General features: G+C 41.1%; 1 protein-coding gene across 3 annotated transcripts in view; it reads right to left on the bottom strand.

Annotated features, from left to right (window-relative positions):
* Positions 1-23,100, bottom strand: part of LOC122711757 (homeotic protein ultrabithorax-like) — a 335,569-nt gene that overhangs the window by 210,993 nt on the left and 101,476 nt on the right. For all 3 annotated transcript variants that reach the window (XM_043930782.1, XM_043930781.1, XM_043930783.1), the window contains one exon: positions 5,543-5,951. In XM_043930782.1, coding sequence (XP_043786717.1) covers positions 5,635-5,951 — 317 coding nt within the window. In that variant the 3' untranslated portion in view covers positions 5,543-5,634. The remainder of the gene's footprint in view (positions 1-5,542; positions 5,952-23,100) is intronic.

Raw genomic sequence — 23,100 nt, 5'->3', positions numbered from 1 at the left:
ATCTCCATAATATTAATGAGTTAATTGTCAATTGAAAGGTATTGACTTATTAATGGACGGAACCGATAGCATAATATTATGAGAATTACGAGAATGCATCATTTTCTTTATATCGAAAAAAATAAATATTGAATATTCGATTAGATAAATATTTATAAAAATGTAGAAAAAATTGAATCAATTATTAAATCGTGAAAGAAAAGTATAGAGATGTCATAAAAATTGAATGGGAAATAAAGGGATAGTGGTTTCATGGGCAATGGTCACGCTGAAATTTTTCTAGGATGTCTACGCGGGAGGTAGGTCAGGGTCTGATTGCAGGAAGGAAGCAGTTAGGCCCGGTTAAAGTCGTTAAGCCAAGTTTACGAGGTGTTACCGGGAGCGTAACCTGTAAATCTCAAAGCGGAGAGAGCGCGTGCCAGTGGCCGCCCTTGGAAAGGCCGCGGAAGGGGTAATGGATATAACCGGGGTGTAAGAACCGAGGTAAGACTGCTCGAGCGCTATAAACGCTTTTATGGATCGTAAAATGTCTTCCTTTACAGCCAATAAAGATCCCCCGACCTACCGTTTGACGAGCAAGCAGTTGAATATATGCGCGTAAAAGAACGAACGAGAAAGAGAAAGAAGATGGGATAAAGAGAGAAAGAAAAATCGTGCATCAATCTGTCGGAATCACGCTTTACTGCGCAATAAAATCACACGCTGTCGGTACTTTATTCCGTCTTCATGAGGCCGCTAGTAGCGCGGCTTTATTGGATTATTGACGAATAGCTGTGAGAATGCGTTCGTCGGGAAAATGCAAGTAATTTCAGTCGAGTCAGCGCAACTGCATACATATACAACGATGCACATGCACGAGTCTCATACACAGAGCCAACTTTGCACGAACGGCGGAGCCCTACGTTGAGAACCAGAATCATCAACGTAAGTTACTGTACGACCATGTCGATAAAAACACCCATAAAATGCATTACCGGCAATCATTGGACTACCGTAGAATAGCGTTAAGCTGGGTAAGTAGGAGCGACTTCTAAATTAAGTGTACCGATTGAGGCGTCGGTAAAACAGAATGGTTGCTTTATCAACCGAGAATGTGTCGACCCGTGCTGCCATCTACGACGGAAACGACCAATTAATAAAATATAGCATCACAGAAATTTTCCACCTCAAAGATTTTCTCATTTCCTTTTACTTCAAAGTATTGGCATACTTTTTCACACTCAGATTGTCGTAAAATAATCAAGAAAAAAATTTTTTTCTCTCAAAATAAAAATTTATATCGATGAACGAGTAAATGACCGATACAGAGTGACGAGCCAATGCGACGAAATATTCGTCGCCGTTCGTCCCCGCCTTAACCACGCCCTCGGAAGCAAGAGTGAGGCAGCCATAATTAACCTCGATGTCGTTAAAGCCACTAGATGGCATCGCAATGCCATAGACAAAATAACATTAGTTCGAATAAAACCGTTTATACTACTTATATCTATAATTATTACGATCGTTAAAATATCGTCTCGTCAAATTTCCTATGATACAACTCTAAAATTCACATTTGATAAATATCTACAAGCTCAAAATTGTTATGTATAATTCAATAAATACAGACAAGATCAACAATAATATTCACGCGAAAAAAACAGTGAAGGAACTCGATTCTCGGGCTAAGAAGTCCATAGATCTGTAATCCCCGTTCGGAAACATGATTTTGGAATCGAGATATGTACCTTTAAATATTTCTAGCTTTTAAACTCGGGCCCGTTGGCGCGATTTATCGCCCATACCGGGCAAACTTTCCTATAAAAGTAGATCGCCGGAATTCCTCTAAATTGCCTTTTCTTGTTCACTGTCAAAATTTATCTTCGCGTATATCTGCGTCATGGCATCGACTCGGCCCGCGGCCGGGCGAGAAAGAGACAGAAATCGGCTGTCGTTGTCTCGTTCTTTATTTAGGCGACGAAAAAAGGGTGACGTATGGAAGCATGCCTCAAGAGAGGTCCATCAAATTCTTAAGCCGTGACTACGAAAGTACGATAGCGCGGCCGCGTAGTGGGTTTTCTTAATTGGACTCAGCCCCTATTTCTTCCTCGCGGTGGCGGAGCGGACAAAAACGGACGGTCGAGCGGTGCCGACAATGAAATGTAAATTTCACGCAAATTCAACGACAAGCATGGAAAAAACGGCCCTGAAATATGTATATCTCGTTATATTATCGAAGCGTGGCATAGTCGCGAATTTAATGCGGCCCCTCCGCTATCAATGCGCGATTTAATGAGGGCGCGAAACAATGCAACAGAGACGCGCGCGCGCGCGCGCGCACTGAGCGATCCTAATAAATAACGTCGTAAATATGTAATTAATATGGTAATATAATTCAAATCGTAATTTATCGTCCCGCTAATCGATTCCGCGTCCCGATACGATGACGTTACTTCCACCCGCCGCAATTGCGCTACTGTTCCAGCATAACGCGATTATAGTTCCTGGCAATATTCCATGCACCGAACCTAACGATCTACTTTGCGTCGTAAAAACCGGCACGCGGTTACACCGATGAAGAATGCGAGCAATAAAGAAAGAAATCGGATAATAATCGGTGGGATAAGAGAAATTTCAAAGATAAATTGTTCATTTCTGATTTTAATATATTTATATATTATATATATTTATAATTAAATCTTTGTGAATTTTTTCTTCAATGCTATAGGTAAATCAATTTCTTTATTGATCTTTTCAAAAAAATCTGAACAAATTCTAAAGTATCGAAATCATTCAGCGAAATGTTTAAAATTTTTCTCGATAAGAATAAAAATTCGTTTCAAGAAATTTATCGATTTCTTATTAATTCTCGTTAAAATTCAAATCGTCTATGAAAGTAACGCAATTCATGATCGAATTCTCGATAATTTTTTATCGTAACTGGAGAGTTAAGAAGACATGAACAAGAAATATTATATATCTTATACGTTTGTAGCGTATCAATTTTCCGAACGTTGGCTCGTTCCGTGGAGACTTTGATGCGCGATATGTACTAGCAATGCATGTATGATGCATGCACTATGCCTCTGGCTATTTACAAGGCTAAAATCCTATTTTAAGATCGGGTAACAACGGCGTGATTTCTAGAGAAGCGAAATTCGGATTTCACGAGGGGGGGGTACGACAAAGGGAGAAGTAACGACAAGTCGGACGAGCAACGAGTCCATCGATTAAACATCGCGCACAGAAATGGATCGGTATCGTGGAATCGGCACGCTCTCGGGCTACAGCCTACAATTACCAACGCGGTTCGTGGAGTTAATTGGTGAATTCCTCTGGCGGCAGGATGCCGACAAAAGGGAACTTTATAAAGTTTTCCGTTTATCTGGAAAACCAGGAGGAGGGGAATATGATTTGCAATCGGGTAAGAATTATCGCGCGAATTTCTCTTCCTTCCACAGTCCCCTGATAATGAGATCTTTAAATAAAATTCCAAGAAAATTTATTCGTTATTAATGTCTGATTAAATTCCATTGTTAAATATTTGTAAAGTTTTGTGTTTGATTAAAATTAAAAAATTTAATTAAAATCATTATTGAGATTTTGAAAAAATAAAGATATACACAAAGATTTTTGAAAAATCTTCTAAATCTTTAAATACACCGTAGAATATCAAAAGATAATAATCAAATTATCCTTCTATTTATCATTTTTAAGGTAAAAATCTCGACGAGGAACTATTCCAACTATTCCAAGTAGAGTAACGATCAAATTACGAGAAGTTGACTCGAAAATAATTAATTTCCTGGTTACAAGGACAAAGAAAATCCAGCGTGGTGAACACGAAAGAGAAGAGGAGAAGGGATAGAGGGGACGAATGTAATAACGAGTCAAAACGAAAGCGGCATGTCGGCATGGCCGGCACAAAGCATTCAACGGGCGAGCACATTTCCCGGGAATCCTTTTTTTTTTCCCAGCCAAACATGGAAAGAGTCATAAAAGCCGGGTAGAGTCAGCGTAGCAAGTCGGGAGAGACTTTCGTGAAAGCGCAGAAAAAGCTGGACCTTCTTCTTTTTCTTTTTTTTTTTTTTTTTTTCTTTTTTTTTTTTATCCCGATATTGCCTTGGCAATTCGAAGGGTCGTTCGTTTTCTGGGAACGAATGGCCGCCCCGTGGACCGAAGTACAAATTATACCAAGGAGGATTCTCGAGCCAGATAACGTGCAACGATAGAAATTGCCATTTCTTTTGGCGAAATTGTTTTTTTCTTTTCCTCCTTCTACCTGGCCAAAAACTTTCTACTTTCTTTTTCCTCTTTTCTTTTTTGGAAACGATTTCACTTTTTCCCTTCGAATATTCCCCTCGCTACGCTTCGAATTTTTTTTCGATAATGGTGAGAAACTGAGAAGGATCTTGCAAATTGCAGTCGCTTCATTAACGGTCTGTATATCCTATGTAATATAGAAAAATATTGAAATCACGATGGAGCCACATTTCAAGCTTGGACCAGTTGCCTCGGCAACAACAACCACCACCCTCGAGATGCAGAAGGCTCGCGAGAGAGTTAAATGCACGCAAACAGAATAACTTAGAAAATTATGGAGGCACGCTCGCAGGTGGTTTATCCTCATTAAGTGTACCGGCTAAACTTAATTTTAAAGGCCGGGGAGTCGGCTAAAAGCCGACCCTCCCCACCATTTGCAACAAACTCTAGCCGACGTTTTCTTCGGGATCCGGTAATTTTCGCCGATGATGTATCGGGCTTAATGCTCAAGACCTCGCGGAACGGAATTGCTCAACTTCGTCGAGGAATCCATTTACCAACGGGTAGCGACTCTCACCCCTCGTGAATCCGGAAGGGTTAGCTCGTTGGAAGATTTATCAAGCCATGAGAAACGTAAGCTTTCTATGATTGCAGGCAATTTGTTTGACGAAGAATAAGAAAGAAAATTCTCGATGCGTTTTTAATAGGAATTTGTTGTAAGAAGTCTATTTGATTCTATGTCAAGACGGATGATTAAAAGATCTTAAAATCGTGATGTAATTGTGTATTTTTCGGGATAATTTATACTTTTATATCGCTGTAAGAAAAGTAATATGTAAAAAAAATTTCGTAAGCTATTTAATTTTGATATAAAATATAATTTTCTCATTTTTAAAATTAATGAAAAAAAAAAAAATAATATCTCTTAACATTATTTTCGACTAGTATATCTATATTAATTCATTTAACATAATTGCGAGTTCGATCTATTTCGAACGATTAATCTGAAACAATTTCCGAAAGCATAAAATATCTCGAGGCCGATCCCCGCGCACAGAAGGTGTTTTCGATCGAGCTAGAAATTGGCGTTTAACAGGTTAAGCGAGCAAGGAGGAGGGAAAGTAAGAGAAGGAGAGAAAGGCTTGAAGCGTGAATGCGAACAAGCGAGAAGCAAGAAGAAAGAGGAAAAAGGAGGGAAGAGAAAAAAGAAGGAAGAAAAAAAGATAAAAAGTGGAAGGGTAAAAGGAGGCAAAAGGAAAAAATAATAAAAATGGTTGGTGGTATCGAAGAAGTCACTCACCTTTAATATAGCTGTGTACATTGCGGTGCTAGCAGAGGGTGGTGTGGATTGGTGGTGGGGTGGTCAGGGGGGCTCCGGTGCAGGGCGTACCCCTAGTTGGCCCCCTCCGGTCCCCCACCGGCCGCTTGCTGCTGATGCGCAGCCGCGGCCGCTGCTGCCGCTGCCTTCTGCGCCTGCGCCTGTTTCTCCTGTTCGTTCAGCTCCTTGATCGCCTGTATCTCCTTCTTCAGCTTCATCCGCCGATTCTGGAACCAGATCTTGATCTGCCGTTCCGTCAGGCAGAGCGAGTGTGCCATCTCGATCCGCCTCCGCCTGGTGAGGTAGTGGTTCGTGTGGAATTCCTTCTCCAGTTCGAGCGTCTGGTAGCGCGTGTAGGTCTGGCGGCCGCGCCTGCGCATTCCGTTCGCTCCTGCAACCAACAAAACCACAGGCCAAACGTTCAAACGAGCTCCACAGAGGGAAGAGATCGCGTGTCTTTTCGTGGACCTCGTTTTCAGGGTTCCCGAGGGGAAACCGTGTGTCCTATCGAAATAATACATTTACACACGCGACCAAACGCGTATGTATATATATATATATATATATATATATATATATATATATACATACTATTTTTGTCTATACCTCTTTCGAAGTGTTTAACTCAGAAGGTGCGAACGTTATTGGTATCCTTTGTATAGTAAAAGTTGAATAATTGAGAGAAACGATCTTCAATGTCTAATTAAAAATCTAAGTATTTATCGAAGAAATCCCCCCTTTGATATCATCGCGAATGATATGCCTTATTATTTTTTAATTCTACTATTTTATAAATATCTCTCAATTTTCAGTCGTCCAACTTTTATCACAGAGACCATTTAGATTAGATCAGGTAAAGTTACATACACACGAATAACGCGATATTATTATAAATTCGCAAAAAGTATTGAAGTTTTTATAGCAAAATATTGTAGCAAAATATATTATGATCGCGTGCATTGTATATATTAAAAATATTAACTGCCAAATCGCACAGCGTTCTAACGCACACCTTTCTTTATAGGAAATTGAGCGAGCGATAAGAAACGAACGTTGGCAGTAGAATGTCCAGCAATCATATATATCCTTATAAAAAGATATTAAAAATAATAATATCGATCTTCGACTATTCATACCTCGTTTAAAACGTTAAAGCATTTCCACAAGTAAACTAACTCATCGTCGAATCTACCAAGTAGAAATTCTACTTTTAGAAAGTTTATTATATCGCATTACAATTTCAAACGGACCACGAGATCTTTTAATCCAGTCTTTCTTCTTTGAATCGCCTAGCTACAAATACCGGTATTCGGGATGTGTAAGACGTGAACGGGTTCGAAGAAGCCAGCTCGGAAATCCCGGTAACATTGTCGATAACGCCAAGAGGCCGGGATAACTTCTAAGCGAGACTTTAGAAAGAATGAGTTGAAGACAAAAAAAAAAAAGAGAGAAAAAAGAAAAAAAGAAAGGAGAAAAGGGGCGCGTAAACGGTTTCAGATAGAGCATGGCAAAGTCACAGCAAGCCACCAGGAGAAAGTAAGAGAACGTAGGACAGTATAGGTACACTGTCGAACAGCCACTTGGGTGCAGTACCGGAATAAACCCGTCTGTGGGGGCTCAAGCTCACCTTATCGGCCGTTACTGCCTCGTAAAAACCCTCCCGTTTCACCTCTGCCAACAGCCGAGACCAAAGCAACCCTCTGCCCGTAAGCAAGCAGTCTTTTGCTCGCATACGCTTTATATCGAAGTACATAAACGACGTCCCCTGTATACGATTTTCACCGCTCGACGACACCCTTTTCCTATCCCAAATGTTTTCCTAGTCGGTCGACTCGTTCACCCGAAACAATTAATTTTGGTTAAACGCCATTCGCCATTTTATTATTTTATCGGTTATTGCGCGATAAACCGAGAAATTAATTTCACTCGAAGGATTTAATTGTTATGAATAATTAATAACGGGAGTATATATTCCATGCTTATAATCCCGAGAAGATAAGTGAAATAATTGTGACGAAAATAATAACGTCGATTTATTTACAAAGAAATTCCACGAAAGAAATGTCAGCTAATATAAATTTAATTAGCAATTAACTCAATTTTCCACTTACTTGCGTTATCTATAATCCGCCATGATTCGTCAACTAATCACGTGACTATGAAATCAATATGGCGTCAAAATACTATAATTTTAAACATTCCAAATTTTTCCACGCAACGATCTTTTTACTTTTTCGAATTCTATCCGTCAAATATCAAAAGACTGAAAAATAAATAAAAAATTATACGTATCATTGTAAAAAGAAGTTTAATCTAAACATCTTAAATATTTTGAACGACAAATAACAAACAATAATTTTCATCCTACATAACTCTCTTTAATTCGTAATTTTAAAATTTCGTAATTTTTATCCAGCTAACCGGAAGGAAGTTTATCGCCGATTTCCTATCCGGACGGAACGAATTTCGTATCCGAACGGAATTCGAATCAGATTTGCGCGCGAAACGTTTTCCATCCTTCGATGGGTATCGGGGCCAGTTGTGCACACACTTTCGCGGAACAACATTTCGATTCGAAACGGGGAGAGCAATAAACGCGTCATATTTACAATCGTATCCGTGCCGATCTATTATCGACGGGGTGTGCGCGCGCGAACAGCCACGTCGAACAGCCGCCACCACGCCACTGGACCATTTCCAGTTGGCCATTATACAATATCGCGCGCAGACGAGCAACAACAGGCCGCGGCAGAGTTCATATCGGCATCATGTATATTATCGCAATGTAATCAAGTGTCCACTTCCCTCCGCCCTCCTCCTCCTCCCCCATTCTCCAGTTCTCGCGCTTTTCTCCCACCACGATAGGTCTCCCAGTGGCGGCGCAACATCCCCATGATTTTCATTTCAGCTTGTCAAGCAGGGCTCGCGGAGGGCCGCAGAGTTATAGGGAATCGTTTATAAGGGTTATTTGTCACGCGTTCTCCTCCAGTGTCTCCTTTCCAACCCCCAGAGCGGGAGAGGAAGAGAGAGAGAGAGAGAGAGATAATATCCCTACCTTTCCGTTTCGTCGGAGTTATATCGTTCCCTTGGCCCGGTATTCCTCACAACACAGTTGGCGGGAGGGGTTCGATAGACTCCGCTCGAACTTATAAATAAAACCAGGGCTTCAGCCAATTAAGCCGGCCTCGTACGTCTCCGCAAAGTAGAAAATGTGACAAGCACCGCCGCCTCCTCCGTTCCCAGCCTCCCTTCCTTCGCAAAAGGTTTCTTTAATTTTCCATCGACCGCCTTTCCCATCCAGACTCTCCCTACTATATTTCTGGATTCGATCCCATTTTCTTCTACGTATCGTGAAACGGAATTAATCCCTCAACGCACGAAATCTTTTTTTTTTTTAAATCTTGTTAAAAAAAAGATTATTCTCTATCTTTCTTTATTGGTGAGCTAAAATATCATACGTGATGCTATAAATAATTATTATAATTAGATTTAAATTTATAGAGACCAATCGACAAAAATATCACGGAAATATATGAAAATTAAATTAAATAATTTTCCGTTTGACGAAACGATTTCGCGATTGGTTATTTTCATTCCAAGCGGGAATAAAGATAATAAGAAAGGAATGAAGATAAATCTTCAAAACGTTCTTGTGTGATTCTTGGTCTCTCGTGATCCTAGCTAGCTATCATTCGTCTCTTCCCTCGAACCCCGGTCAGCCATCGTAGTTCCTCCTCACCCTCGAGCTTACGCACGCCCCGTGGGATATCGTGGGGGGTGAAACGAAGTTGAAGGGAAAAATTCCAAGGCCGCCTCGCTCCCCGGAAAAGTAAGAGGAGGCGTGCGTGGCTGTTTAACCAAGGGGGTGGATAAATTTTATGCTGAGACCGTGAAACGTGTTTCATCCTGGAGAAACGAGAAGGAACATCTCTGGATGCTCGAACAGAGGGGACAGAGGGGTGATCGCCCAACTTGTTCCCGAAGAAGAGTAGCGCGTTTAGGCCGAGTGAAAATATTTCCGTCGTAATTCAATCTTTTTTTTCGAAAAAAGAAAAAAAAAAGAAGAAGAATGTTCTCCTATATATCGTTATAAATAGCCACCCGCGGGCGTTTTAGGAGAGGTCGGGGTATTGCAGATAGGGTGGTCGATTTATTGTACAAGTTAATATTTAATTTTATATAAAAAATAATTGGGATTATTTTTTATATGTTTTATTTGAACGTTATTTTATAGGGAAAAATTTTGATTTTAATGAAAATATATTTGTGAAATATAATAAAGGGAAATCTTTTTTTCGAGCAGGAAAAATCAAAATTTGCAAAATTTCGTCGTTTAATATAATTTCGAATATAATCTTTTTTGCAATAGATTAATAGAATATTAAATTGTAAATATTTTGTTTAATTAAAACTTTGAGCGTTGAATAATATTTTAAATATTCAGAAAATTTCATTAAAAATAGAAAATTGTACATCGACATTTAATAACACATTTTTGTGTATACAGAATAAAGAATGACAAAATTATTATTAGAAACCCGACCAATTAAATATAACAAGATTAATTAACGGCCATATATCTGTACCATACTAACTTCTTTATTTTTTATTATATTATTTTTTATTATTTCTTTATTATAACTTCTTTAAAAAAAATGGAAAACAGAGGCGAATCATTCACTGAACACGAAGAAAATTTCGCAAGCAAATTCCAATTCTCTCGGCTCGTTTAGAACGGCGGCCATGGGGTAAGGGCCTTCCATCCCTTATTGGAAACTTTCGACGTGGCCGAGCATAAACAAGGAAGAGACCTCGCCCGTGCCAACTCCAATAAGAACAACCAATACGTTGATTGCTGCCAGGGATACAATCCACGGTTCGCAAAACACGAGACGACGGCATCCGCCACCACCCTTCGTTCCCTCGATCCCTTGGACCGTGCACGGATCATACACGGGGGTCAATCAAATCAAAGTAAGTGAATTGGCCTGAGAGCATGAAGGATTCCCGCGAAACACCCCGAGAGATTCTTCTCTCGTGGACCCAACCCCTTGAGGCGAGGGTTGCAGCAGCAACCTTCGAGGTTAGTTACTGATGGCCGCAACGAATCGAAAAAGCCCTCTGGTGTTTCTTGTTACTAGGATTCGAGATTAATTTAAACACGACCAATTTTGTCTAAACGTAAATCACAATGAAGCAATATCAATTGTAACGAGTTTTGATCTATTCACATTTTTAGAATTATTTAATTGATGTTTTTTTTTTTGAAATTATTAAAGATATAGAGAGGCATTTTTGATAAAATTAATCCTTTATCGTTATAATTGTAATTATCTTTATAATTATAATGGTATATCAGTATGTTGAGGTATATACGTTATAGGTTGATAGTTCTGGTATTAAAGTTAATAGGTTCAGGAACCTTTCATATGTTGCACATTTTGTTGAACCCCAAACCATTAATTTCAGGCACTATTCCTTTATATAACTACTATTATTAAGAAATGTTTATTTCTTGATCAAGCGATATCAGTTTGTACTTGTAGTTAAAAATATTTCTTTGCAATTATCTATTTTGCAAAAATCTATTTTTCAATCCTATAATATCCTTAAGGGTCTTCCATATTTACTCAGATTTTTAAAAATACCCGAAACAATCCATATTATAACTACTTCAAACTAATTCCAAAAACTTTTTTTTAGAATAATTAAAATCTTCAATCTACACATTAAAACTTAATTAAAACAAATTAAATTCTTTTCTAAGCGAAAGAGATCAAATTTTAAAAATCGCCTACAGACACCTGACAACAACTAAGTATTCACGAATACTACGATTCAAAATAATTTCAATTCCAAGCTACAAAAAAAAAAAAAAAAATAATCTAAATAATCAGTCGAAGCGAACACTTAATTTAACCCTTTGCACTCGTATGTCGCCATATAGGCGACATTATATATTTTACCGTTGCACTCGTCTGTCGCCATATAGGCGACATCTTACATTATTTGGGATCAAATTATAGCCAGATAATATTACATAATATTCATTTAATTAAATTTATTTACAATTAATTAAAATCATGTTTTCAAGAAATATGAAATGTCTCTAACATATTATATAGATTTTCATATTTCAAAAGAGTGTGAGATGCAGATTAAATATGTTTACTTGCTAATTTTTTCTACTAAACCGGAAATTTTAATTTATGTTATGTTCGCATAAAAATATTTTCCTTTTGATTGGTTATGAAAAAAAATTCCGAGTTGATTGGTATCCTTATCGAATATATATACGAGTGCAAAGGGTTAAGAAGAAGAAACACAGGCGACGCGAGGAATTCTTGCCGGCCAAATGAAGGGCAAGTTGACCGTGTAAATCGTAAACGTAATTAGAAGGCCTTCCACCGTCCGGTCGTTGGAAACACGATGCCAACGAGGAAGGTCAGCCCCGACGAGCGCGGACCGTCTCGAGTGCTAGTTCGAAGCCCGCGGCTGTGTCGTAAGTTCCCTAAGCTTCCGGTATACGTCCCTCCCGAAACGCGAGCGTTCACGGCCGCGGCGGAGACTCTCCGTTTGCGAGGCACGAGAGTCCCGGGGACGCTCGGTATGAGGAACGCGTAGCTACGCAGCAAGATCGTAGCTCAACCGTTGGGGTACACCCTCCCTCCAGAGGCTTGCCAAGGTAGAGGTAATCCTCTCGGGGGCGTGAGTTACTGCCTAAGCGTCCCTGTACTCTCTTCCACTGTCCCACCTTTCTTCTTCTTCTTCTGCGCGTCTCTTTTCCACTCCAATCCCCTTCTCTCTCTCTCTCTCTCTCGTCATCCGACCTTCATTCTTCCTCGCTCCCCTCCCTCCCTCGCCCATTACTATTCTCGTCCCGCTCTCTCGTGCCCCTCCGTTAAGGGCTGTTCCGGTGGAGAAAATGCCGGAGAGAAAGTTGGGAGGAAAGAAGGGAAGAGGTAAGTAAGGTTGGTGGCGCGAAGCGTAAGGCTGTGCCACAGCTGGAGAGCATTAGTCAACCGTAATTAATAAGTTATGTAGAAGCAGGGCTAACGAACGCGGAGGGGACACGTGGAGCTTGTTGTCTCCCCGTTTCGAGAGAAAGAGTGCAGGAGAAATCGAGTAATTTTCGGAAGCTTCTACTTAGAGCTCGTAAATCCTTGAATATAAACTAGAAGTAGTATACAGAACGTAATCATCGAAGATTTCTTGAAAAATTTTTATATTTTTCCGTCTAGGATGCTCGTCTTGAATTTACATGCGAAATGATACCATTATAATTTAAGATAAGATAATTTAAGATAAGAAAATTTAAGATAAGATATAAGATAATTTCTAAAAATATTTTTTAAATGTAAAATATCATCGATTCATCAAAAGATCTATCCAGGAATTGAACTAGGAAGCGATCGAGAGACTCATGATGTCGGATGTCGAGGACCGGGGGGGGCACACGCAGCGAGATTCTCTCACGGCTGAAAAGAGGGGGGAGGGGGAGTCGTTATTCCACGCGTTTCTCGGCGTACGTTCAGCCTATCGAGGTAAACTTGTCGTTACCGCGGCGCAATCGCGATCAGGCGAAACGGTGCAACAGCAGCAGCAACAGCAGGATAGGCAAAAGGGGAGGAGGGGGGAGGGAAGAAGCGAGGGAAGGGGTGGCAGGGTAGAAGTTACGCGACGCGGACAAGAATGTCGCCGGCAGCCAGCAGGATATACCATAAGAAGAACGAATGGAGCATTCGAGAATAAGATATCGGCTTTACGTGCAGCCACTTTTGAATAAGCGTGGTGCCGCGCCGCGGGCAAGGTGGCGACTTTGCTCCCACGCGCGAAACACCGCCATCCGACACTGAAACCTGAAGGGATAAAGGGACACACGTTTATCCTGGCCGTGCGATTCGATCGTCCTTAACCTTCAACAGACCCGCAAATGAAATATTATAAGACGTTAACAGGATAAAAAAGGTTCGTTGCTTGAATATAATTATAGAAATAAAACAAAGATCTATTTCGAATATTTTTTTGCATTTGTATTTTCCATAAATGCATAAATTTTTACGGTGATATCTTAGCCAAAACAAACACAAAAATTGATACGTAAAAATATCATGTATATGTATGTATATATATATATATATATATGTATGTATATACTGAATATTATTATGTACCATAAATATATGTATATGGATAAGAGCTATTTCTTACAAGTTCTCGTCAAGGCTCGAACTATAGTGGCTCTCTTCTAAAGGTTAATGCCGTATTTGCTTGTCCCTGTGATTACCTGGCCATGTCTCGGCCATCTCTGTGTAACTGCGCTATCTGGTCTGGGATCGATGTAATAATTCGCTCAAAACGATGGGCGTGAACGCGTGTAACATCGCATTCGAGATCGTTCGACGGGAAACGAGAGCGGCCACGAGGCGAAGTTTTACGTGAACGTACGTATTTTGTTGGAACCCGTTGAAAATTACGTTGCCGCGGTAATTGTGTCCGTCCTTTATAATTTGTAGCGATACACTTCCCTTCGTAATGCGAGGTCTCCCTCTGGTTCGAGAATGTGGAGCCCCCTCCCTTTTTCTTCTTTTTTTGCCTTTGTTCCAACTTACGGGTTACCATACCCGAGCCGGAGAATATTGGAATGTTGCAAGAACGATTAGCCACAGGCTGTGAATTAGTAGTCCGTACGGATACATCGGCTGGAACGTTGACGAAATCGCGCGAAGGTCGTCCATAACTCACGTCCTCGTTCATCAATCAGTAGTCAAGACTAACTATTCCGCGCTATGGTATTCCCATATGGTAAGGGAGAGGGGCGGCTCATTTAAATGTACAGCATTATTTTCTGCGTCGCGTTGAACGATACTTTCCAGAGGTCGAGACACGCGAGAAAGAAACGAGCGAACTTACTGCGTCTTGAACCCGCGTTTCAACGGGAAACTAGTGGAAATATACCGTTGGTAAATAAGACGAAGCCATCCACCAATCGTTGAATTTATTCGTCATATGTTCGACCTCTTGTTGTGGATATACTTTTCACAACACTGGGAGAGGGGATTAATCTCTTTTGAAGCCAGCGAAGCGAATAATTTGACAACGAAACCAATCATCATAAACTTTTTCAAGCGTTTGTGTTTTCAATCCTTCTTCGTCTCTCGCTAGCTCTCTTCTAGCTTCGTCCTTTTTTAACGACCGTCGTTAAAAAAGAATAAAGATACGACGAGGATCGAATTTCGTTTCTAGCAGCTGTTAACTCCCGAGGATCCGAGAACTTGTTCAAGTAGAATCTAATAAAAGAGCCTGCTTCGCTTCCATAACTTCACCGAAAAACGCTACATGAAACGCCACACCCTTTCAAAATGGCTTTCGAGAGAAGCTGAATAAACTCGACTCGAACGGCCACTTGTTCCATACGAGGAGCACACGTCAAACTATCCCCGATATTAAAAACTATTGGCCAGCCTTCGATTGAGAAAAGGAAGAAACGGCGACCAAGGAATCGCGTGCGAAGCTGGATAAAATTTAATTAACGTGTACACGCGAATCGAGAAGTGGCGTTCCTCGTTCTACTATGGCGGACATGGCGTCTCGCTTGAGTAGGGCCTGGCGCGAGAGGACAACGTTTACCGGGTTAGTGGCAGTGGCGAACGGAGAGACAAGGTGGCTCTCTTCTACAACGACAAGCCAGCTGCTACTCGTGGTAACTGTAATAATTATGCAAAGACCGAATGCAACGGTGCATCGCGGCCAAGCGAGCAAGGCGGACCAGCGCGAACGGAGGAGCTAAAGAGAAAGAAGAGGAGGACGTTCCAAGGAACGGAGCGCAAAAGGAGCAACGCGAGGCAAGATGGTGGAGGAGATGGCATGCAAAAGAGGCTTCGTAGGTAAGCGAACCGAGCCGGTTGTAAGGCGACACCTCGCGGCTCCATATATCTTTCTCTCTTTCTTTCTCCCCTCATCTCTCTTCCCCTCGAGCAGTCGACGCCACCATGGGTCGTCTCCTTCTTCCTTCTTGTTGTTCTCTTCCGTCCCAACATTTCCACCTATACCTTCCTTCTGATTCACTTTTGGCCTCCTTCATAGGTGTCTCTTTTTCATCGCGAAAAAGAATTTACGGTTTTCTTCCATTGATTTCTTCCACGTCACCGAAATGATTGGATTGTGATACGAAATGATTTTTCTCATCTGTTCGCGTTATTAAAAACAATTTCCAATCACTTGCCAACCCTACACGTCCAATCGTATTCCTGAAGGGAGAAAAACGTACAATCGTCGCGACCGAAGCGGCAACAAGAAATATACCCTTCCTAAAGGGTTGCTTCAGCCAATGCTCCCCACGTTTATCGTTTATCCAATTCATACGAAACGTCAGCGTATACAAGGCGTATACAAGCCGATGGTGGTCGATGCAAATGGGCCGAGGTATAAATGGCCGGCCGAAAAACAAGAAAGAAGCTCAAAAGAAGCGAGGAGACGAAACGGAAAGACGAAAAAGGACGGGCCCCGGAGGGTGAGGTAGGTGGCGGAGTTTGATACAGGTGGGTAACCCCGCGACACCCTCTAACGAAACGGATCGTCTGTCTTACTTACATCGGCTCGCATCTATAAACTCACGCGGTTGGTACACGCATACGAAGGACCCCAGCACGCGTGTATATCCACCATTGGACGTGCAAGGGGGACGCGGTTACCAGCGGGCAACCGACCCACCAACCACCCATATATCTGCGTCCTAAAAGGAATTCCAGAATATATTTTACATATGCTTTATTGCCGCCTTATTTCCAACTCTATAGGCAGAGAGACCTCGAGCAGAGACTGCGGACGAGCGGAGAAAGAGAAAGAGAGAGGGGCGGAGAGGGAGAGAGAGTGCACGCGCACACTTTCTGGCCTCACAAAGAACGGATTCGACTTGGCCGCGAGAACGTTTTTCTCCGCGTTTTCGTGCATCCTCTCCGAATCGTTAGTCGCTTCGTTTGAATGAGAATAGGAAAAATGTGACGCGAGATTTTTATATCCCTCCCCCATCCTCTTGGAAAGAATTTGTTTGTTCGATCGTCACGGAGGAAATCAAGATGACGAATGGACAAAGAGATAAACGACATTATTTTCTAAGAAGTGTTTGTTTTTTCTTTTTGATCTACTCTTTTGTAATGATCAAATAAATTACAATTCCTCCTCTTATCATTTTCTTAGAATTAAGTAAAATTATTGACAAAGATGCAATTTTAATTGGAGGGTAGGTAAAGGTAGGTTAAAGGTAACAGGAAAGGTAGAAAAAAATATAATTGACTACCTTTTTTGGAGATCGCGATTTACAAGTTGAATAGTTTAAAAATAATTTAATTTTTCCTTTTATTTCAGGTAAATTTTTTTATTCTCTTCTAATCGTAATAAATTCTGTCGCCTAAATCTTAACATATTATCCGATGCGACAGACAAAAAAAATCGTGATGCACGTTCCAGCACATTCTAACTTCTTTTGAATTATACGAAATGCAAAGATTCTCGAAAATATATAAAAGAATTAAAATAAATATAAAAGAATAATTATATTTTCGTTTAAATAAGAACCAATATTAATTTTACTAAGAATAAACACACCTTTTTGATATTTAAGAAAATAATAAATTTGTAATTAATTAATTTGACTCATTTGGTACTTCTAGCGTTAAAAAGTTAGAGTTGCAACCGTATCGATAGATGATCGGTAGACACAAAATGGCTAATAGCGCATCGTAGACTTCTAACAGGATTGGATTAATGTATAATGCATGCTCCCGCGCGACTGCATTCCGCAGTAATGACTTAACTTGTAGCAGTTAACAAGTACCTGGGCTAGATAATTCGATAATTTGCAAGATATAGTAGATGACTATTCGTTTAGACAGGCCTCGACAATAGTCAATCGTGACATGCAAATCTACTTCTACTCTCGTTGATTACATTGTCGCACGACATCGTTGCATACCAAGTTTTTATGTTTACAACACAATCGGTAGTGGACTTAATCAGACAAAGATAGACTTCATTAAATTCCTCCGAGAAAAGGATCGTCAAATTTAACAGATTGGACAGAATCCAGATCCCGGAAACTTTTGTCATTAATTAATCTCTATGAATTAAAAAATAACAATATATAAGAAAATTATATATATATTATATACTTTATTGTAATGTAATGATTATTTAATTGATAATTGAAAAACTTGTCTGATCTAGACATCAACAACATAACCTAAAAAAAAACATTGAAAAACTGATATCAAGTTCATATATTATACCTTCAAAACAACGTGACGGTTTCATTCATCTCGGTATAATATTGACCGCAAAGTGCAATCCGATAAAAAGAAAAAGGCTGCAAAAGAGCGGTAGCGTAGAACCAGAAATCGATCTATCCGATAATTTGCAAGAGAATACAGATTACGAAACTGGCTGTACACGGAATGAACTAAGGGAGGGAGAGAGCACAGGAACCGTGTTTCTTCGGCTACTCGAAGTTCGAGGGCCCCGAAGGAGTCTCTCTCTCCCCCCCACCAGCAAGTGTACCGTGTCGAGCGCATGCGCGTGGGGAGAGCCGGTTTCAACGACCAAGACGCCATCACGCTTAACGGCAAGAAACTATGATTACCGGAGAGAGAGAGAATGCAGAGAAATTGCGCGCACGATCTTTTATCCCTTCCAAAAAATCGGTCTCCGCGATGTCGAGCCGTTCAATTACGGTCCACCCCGTTAACTTGGTCGAAGGGGATATTTGGGGGCCCGCGAGCCGCAAATTCGTACCGATCTTATGCATTTCGGATAATAGTGGGAATAAGGGGTGGAGCGAAATGATGGCGTGGCGAGCCTTCACTCCGGAATCGACGACGCTGCATAATACATGCATGCAAAAATCGGTCGTCGTTGAAAGGATGATCAAAAAACCTTGAGGCTATCTGAATAAATTAAACAGTAACTTTTGATTCGTTTCACTTGGAATGGGCCGGGAATTGCATGTTATGAGAAGCCCAAGGGTCGTCGATCTATTTAACGATGCGTGCGCTCTTATTACATCGAGTTTTGACGGAATCAATCGATAGAAATCAGAATAAAAATTATTTGTTTATAAATAACTTGAGAGAAGTAACGAGAATTTTTCTAACTTTAAAATGTGACCGTTATAATATCAATTTGAAATCTCACACACAACAGTGTTAATTCGTTAACATAATAGAAACCAAAAAAAAAAAAACAAAAACGTTTCGGATTCGGTTGAAAGCTATCTCGCACGGATCAACCGGTATAAAGAATGAAAAAGAGAATATGGATGAGAGTACGGTAGGAAACCGGTGGTATTTCGGTTATTTCCACCGGTTACACACCTGGCCAGGTTAAAAGTTTCATTTTCATAAGACTTCCTTTTGCTTCCTGATTCTCGATTTGCATAAAACATTCCAACCAGCGTCTATATCGGTCTACTCTCGGGGTGGATCGTAGATCGTCTTGCCGCGATATATCAAGTCGAAATCCCAAAGGTTACCTACTTCCATTCTACGCTCACTGCTATGCTCAACCCTGGGTCCAGATCCTCGAAAAGCCTCGGCCAGAGCTATGCGCCGAAAAAAAAAAAAAGCAATCGTTGCGGCTGTCTCGAAGCCGTTGCCAGCTATCCACTACTGTCCGGTGTGGTTCTGGCGCCGAGGGTGGTTGGCGCGGGGTGAAAATCGGGAAAAACGAGGCTGAAAGGGGGAGGGGGCGGGAAACGACGACGTACAGAAGACTAATCGGTCGTGGCGTATCCCTGATTCCGCTAGATTTTCGAACGCGCCAGAAAAGTTGCCGGTACGAGAAACATTTTTGGCAGCCGGTTGGCATATCGGCACGCGGTGTCCGGATATCGTGAATGGACTAGCTCGTAGACGGTGGGAGGGAGAGGGAGAGAGAGAGAAAGAGAGATAGAGAGAAAGAGAGAAAGAAAGAGAGAGAGAAAGAAAGAGAAGAGAGAGAGAGAGAGAGAGAGAGAGAGAGAGAGAGAGAGAGAGAGAGAGAGAGAGATATTCAGTTCTCTCAAAACTTTCCTTGATTTATGAGAGTTCATTATTATTTTCGCGCGACCGGAATGATCACGCCCCCCTATCCTATTCGCGAAAATCAAAAACTACTAGAATAATGGAATTCCGCTTTCTTTTTTGTTCCAGCCTATACCCGTCATCTCCTCGTCTGTCCTTGATTAATAACGTTATAGCGGCCGGGTATAATTTATCAACTAATAATATTAATGTTTTGACGAGAGTTTCAAATTGTGAGTTATAGTCTCGTACAGTAAAAATTCCGATACAAGAAACTCGAAGAAAAAGAGTCCAAAAATAGACCGAGAAATGTGACTTTCTGCATAATCATCGATACGCGTGTATCGAAAATAATCGATAATCATCGGTGTCAAGTTTCGTTCGTTTATCTCGTTCGACACGCTCGAACCTCGCTTCAAGGTCCCATTTTCAGTAACTAGAGACAGCGACGGAGGTTACAGAGAACACTACTACGCTTACTTCTTACCGTAAATAAACACGAACGAAATTCGAAGGAAAGAAATCGCGGTTAAGCGTGAAACTCGTTCGCGCGAGATGTCACGAAAGAGGAGGAGGAGGACACGGAAAAAACGGAATCAGTAGAGTCGGACGGTTACGTAGTTACAGGTTGGTTAGACTCGCGGTTAAGATGGACGAGGCGGCGTGCTACGAGATCTTATCCGATCGCAGCAGCGGCCACTGAATCATCCGCTTTGAATAGGGCTTCGCTTCACTCCCTATATTATACCTATAGGTACTAACCTTCTACCTATGGCCATGCGCGCGCGCTCGCGTTCACGATGTAGCGTCTCCGAAGCAAGAGAAACGAAGGGAGATGGAGCGAGAGCGAGGGAAACCCAGGGGACGGGACAGAGATCGAGCTATAGCCTATATAAATGCGTTATACAGGAGAAACCTTGGTGCGCACTAAATTACCAGGCACGACACTGTCACACCACGTACCCGCGGCTCGTAGACCCAGCCACCTTGCAACTCACAAGTCGCCCTCTCTCTACCTGGCCATGACTTACAAGTCGGCGATAGCACTAGCTACCACAGTCTTAATCAGCATAAATCATACCCGACAATGCGCAACTGACCACCTTTGAATCCACACCACCATCTCTGCGAAAATGGGAACCCGATCTCTTCGTGTGCGCGGCTATCGTTTCGATTCACACGAGAATTTCTTTTGAAAAGAAGAAATTTCTTCTTCTCGCGAAAAGGAAAAAATTAATGAAATACATAAAATATCGTATAATGAAGAGAAAGTTCTAATAAACGTGGATAAAAAAGTTATTATTTTCGAAGTTGGATAATAGGTAATTAATTTTTTGTTTCGATTGAGTTTCTTAATTTTTCTTTTGCGTATTTTTAAACAGAGAAATCAGACTTTCTTTTTTATATCTGATATATATAAAACGATGTTTGATTTTTAAATTATATAATTTTTATATATTTTTATAGTATATAATAATTAATAAATTTAATAATTAATGATTAAAATAAATCTTGTAATACTTTTGAATTTGAAAAAAAATCGTCTCTAGAATTTTCGAAATCATCATATTTTCAAAACAAATTCTTTAAGATTCTAATTCAAATATCGTTTTACGAATATTTATTATTTAACTTGTCTCTTACCGTAAGTATCAACGAAAAGGAGTCATAAATTAGTCATGTTACGAGGAACAGGGATGCTTAAGTTCACGAAGATTTCGGTGCAAATAGAAGATCTATGGCGGAATTCAGGTCTGGATTAGAAAGCTCGTTGGAAATAAATTCGAAATCAGTAGACGTCCTTTCAAGTTACGTAAAATATTCGGTGAATCGTGGCACGTGATCCTAACTGTCATGTAATCTTAAAATGGCCGCAGACACTTGTGCCCGAGAAAAATGAGACAGGATTAGCACGCGCGCATCAAACTTATGGCCGCGAGATTGCCGGTGCGCCATCTGCTTCGCTTTTTCCACCGAATTGAAATCTTGCTGATGCGTTCGAGCTCTCTCCCGCGCGTGCGCACGTAGTCGCCTTGAGGTCGCATCGTCCATCTTAACAGCCACGCTCGTACAGTCATTACGCGTGAAATCCAAACGTTGCAAATAACCCCGCCAATATAAAATCCTGTTTTCTAACTAAATTCAAAATTGCAGCCTTTCGTCAAGACCACCGTCTTTCCCGTCTCGAGGCACTTCCACAACTCGCGATCAATACAATCACGAAAGAACAACCGATTACTTCGAGAAGCACGATCTTCTTCAAGTACACCCATCGAACAGTGTAATTTTCGATCCTTGCAATCGATCTTTGGGAAAAAAATACATGGAATTTTACCGAGAATACACGATGCTAAATAACAACAACAACAACAACAACAACAACAACAACAAGAGAGGTAATGGAAAAAATATTAAACGTACCTAAGATGATTATTAACCCTTCGAAGAACGCCGTCGATATAGGAATCTCATCTTCTGTTTATAAAATTTTTTTGTATATTAGAATGGTTAAATTCTTAAAGCGGTTTAAATTTACTTTATAGAAAGGCAATGTGTGGAAGAGAGAAAGAAAATTTTACGCCGTTCATGATGGGTTAAGAACGCTGAGCCTCAGAAACGAAAGAATTTAATCCGATAAACGCGCAATACGGCGCAACAGCGCGTGTTTCGCGAATTATAGGATACGCTCGTATATCGTAACCGCCGTGCCATTACTCATAAAACAACGTCTTGCGCCTAAGAGAGATTAGATCAAGAGCCGCATGTGAGTAAAGGCAGCGTCTAGAAAATCATTAATATTGATCAGGCAGATGATTGATAACTTCATTAACACGTTACACGCGCCGATTCAATTAATTCCTCGTAACCGTTCTCGCTCAACGCTGGCTCGCGCGCGCGAAATAATTTACGATTCAAGAGAGCTCTTCGCGTTTTTTTCACGCTCCAGTCAATTAGCGATAACCTTTCCCGTGGACGCGGCCGATTTCTAACGGGCGAGCTTCTCTCCTCCCCTCTCACCTCTCGCCTGTCAACCCGTAGACGAGTCTGTGATTTACGGCGGCGTTAATTAATCGCGCGAGCATTCCCGCCGCGCGAATTATCATTTTTCCGTGTGGACGTTCACCGTGCGGACCGTCTCGAAACATCGAGAGAGAAAGAACCGTTTGCATTTTTGCCCAGGAAACGTCGTAAATCCGATGCCACGACTTAACAACGTCGGAACGGCGAGAGTCGACTACACTATCGCGGAATATTTTTCTTCTGCTTCTTTTCCTCTTCTCTCTTACTCACTTCCATTTGCGTCCTATCATGCCTCGTACTCTCCTCTCTTTTTCTCCTGTTTCTCTCTCCATCTCGTCACGAAAAAATTCTAGCATCTATTCTCCGCTCACGTAGAACGTGACGAGAGGAGAGGAGAGGAGAGGTCCCCCTCCTCCCGTCAACTCTCCACCGCAGCCCGAAGGCCTTCACCCGTTGTTTCGGCCC

This window comes from Apis laboriosa, unplaced genomic scaffold (assembly GCF_014066325.1).
Source record: "Apis laboriosa isolate Shangri-la unplaced genomic scaffold, ASM1406632v1 scaffold17_cov146, whole genome shotgun sequence".
Lineage (NCBI taxonomy): Eukaryota > Metazoa > Arthropoda > Insecta > Hymenoptera > Apidae > Apis > Apis laboriosa.
The sequence above is the reverse complement of the archived record's forward strand: the minus strand, read 5'-3'. Positions and strand labels throughout refer to the sequence as shown.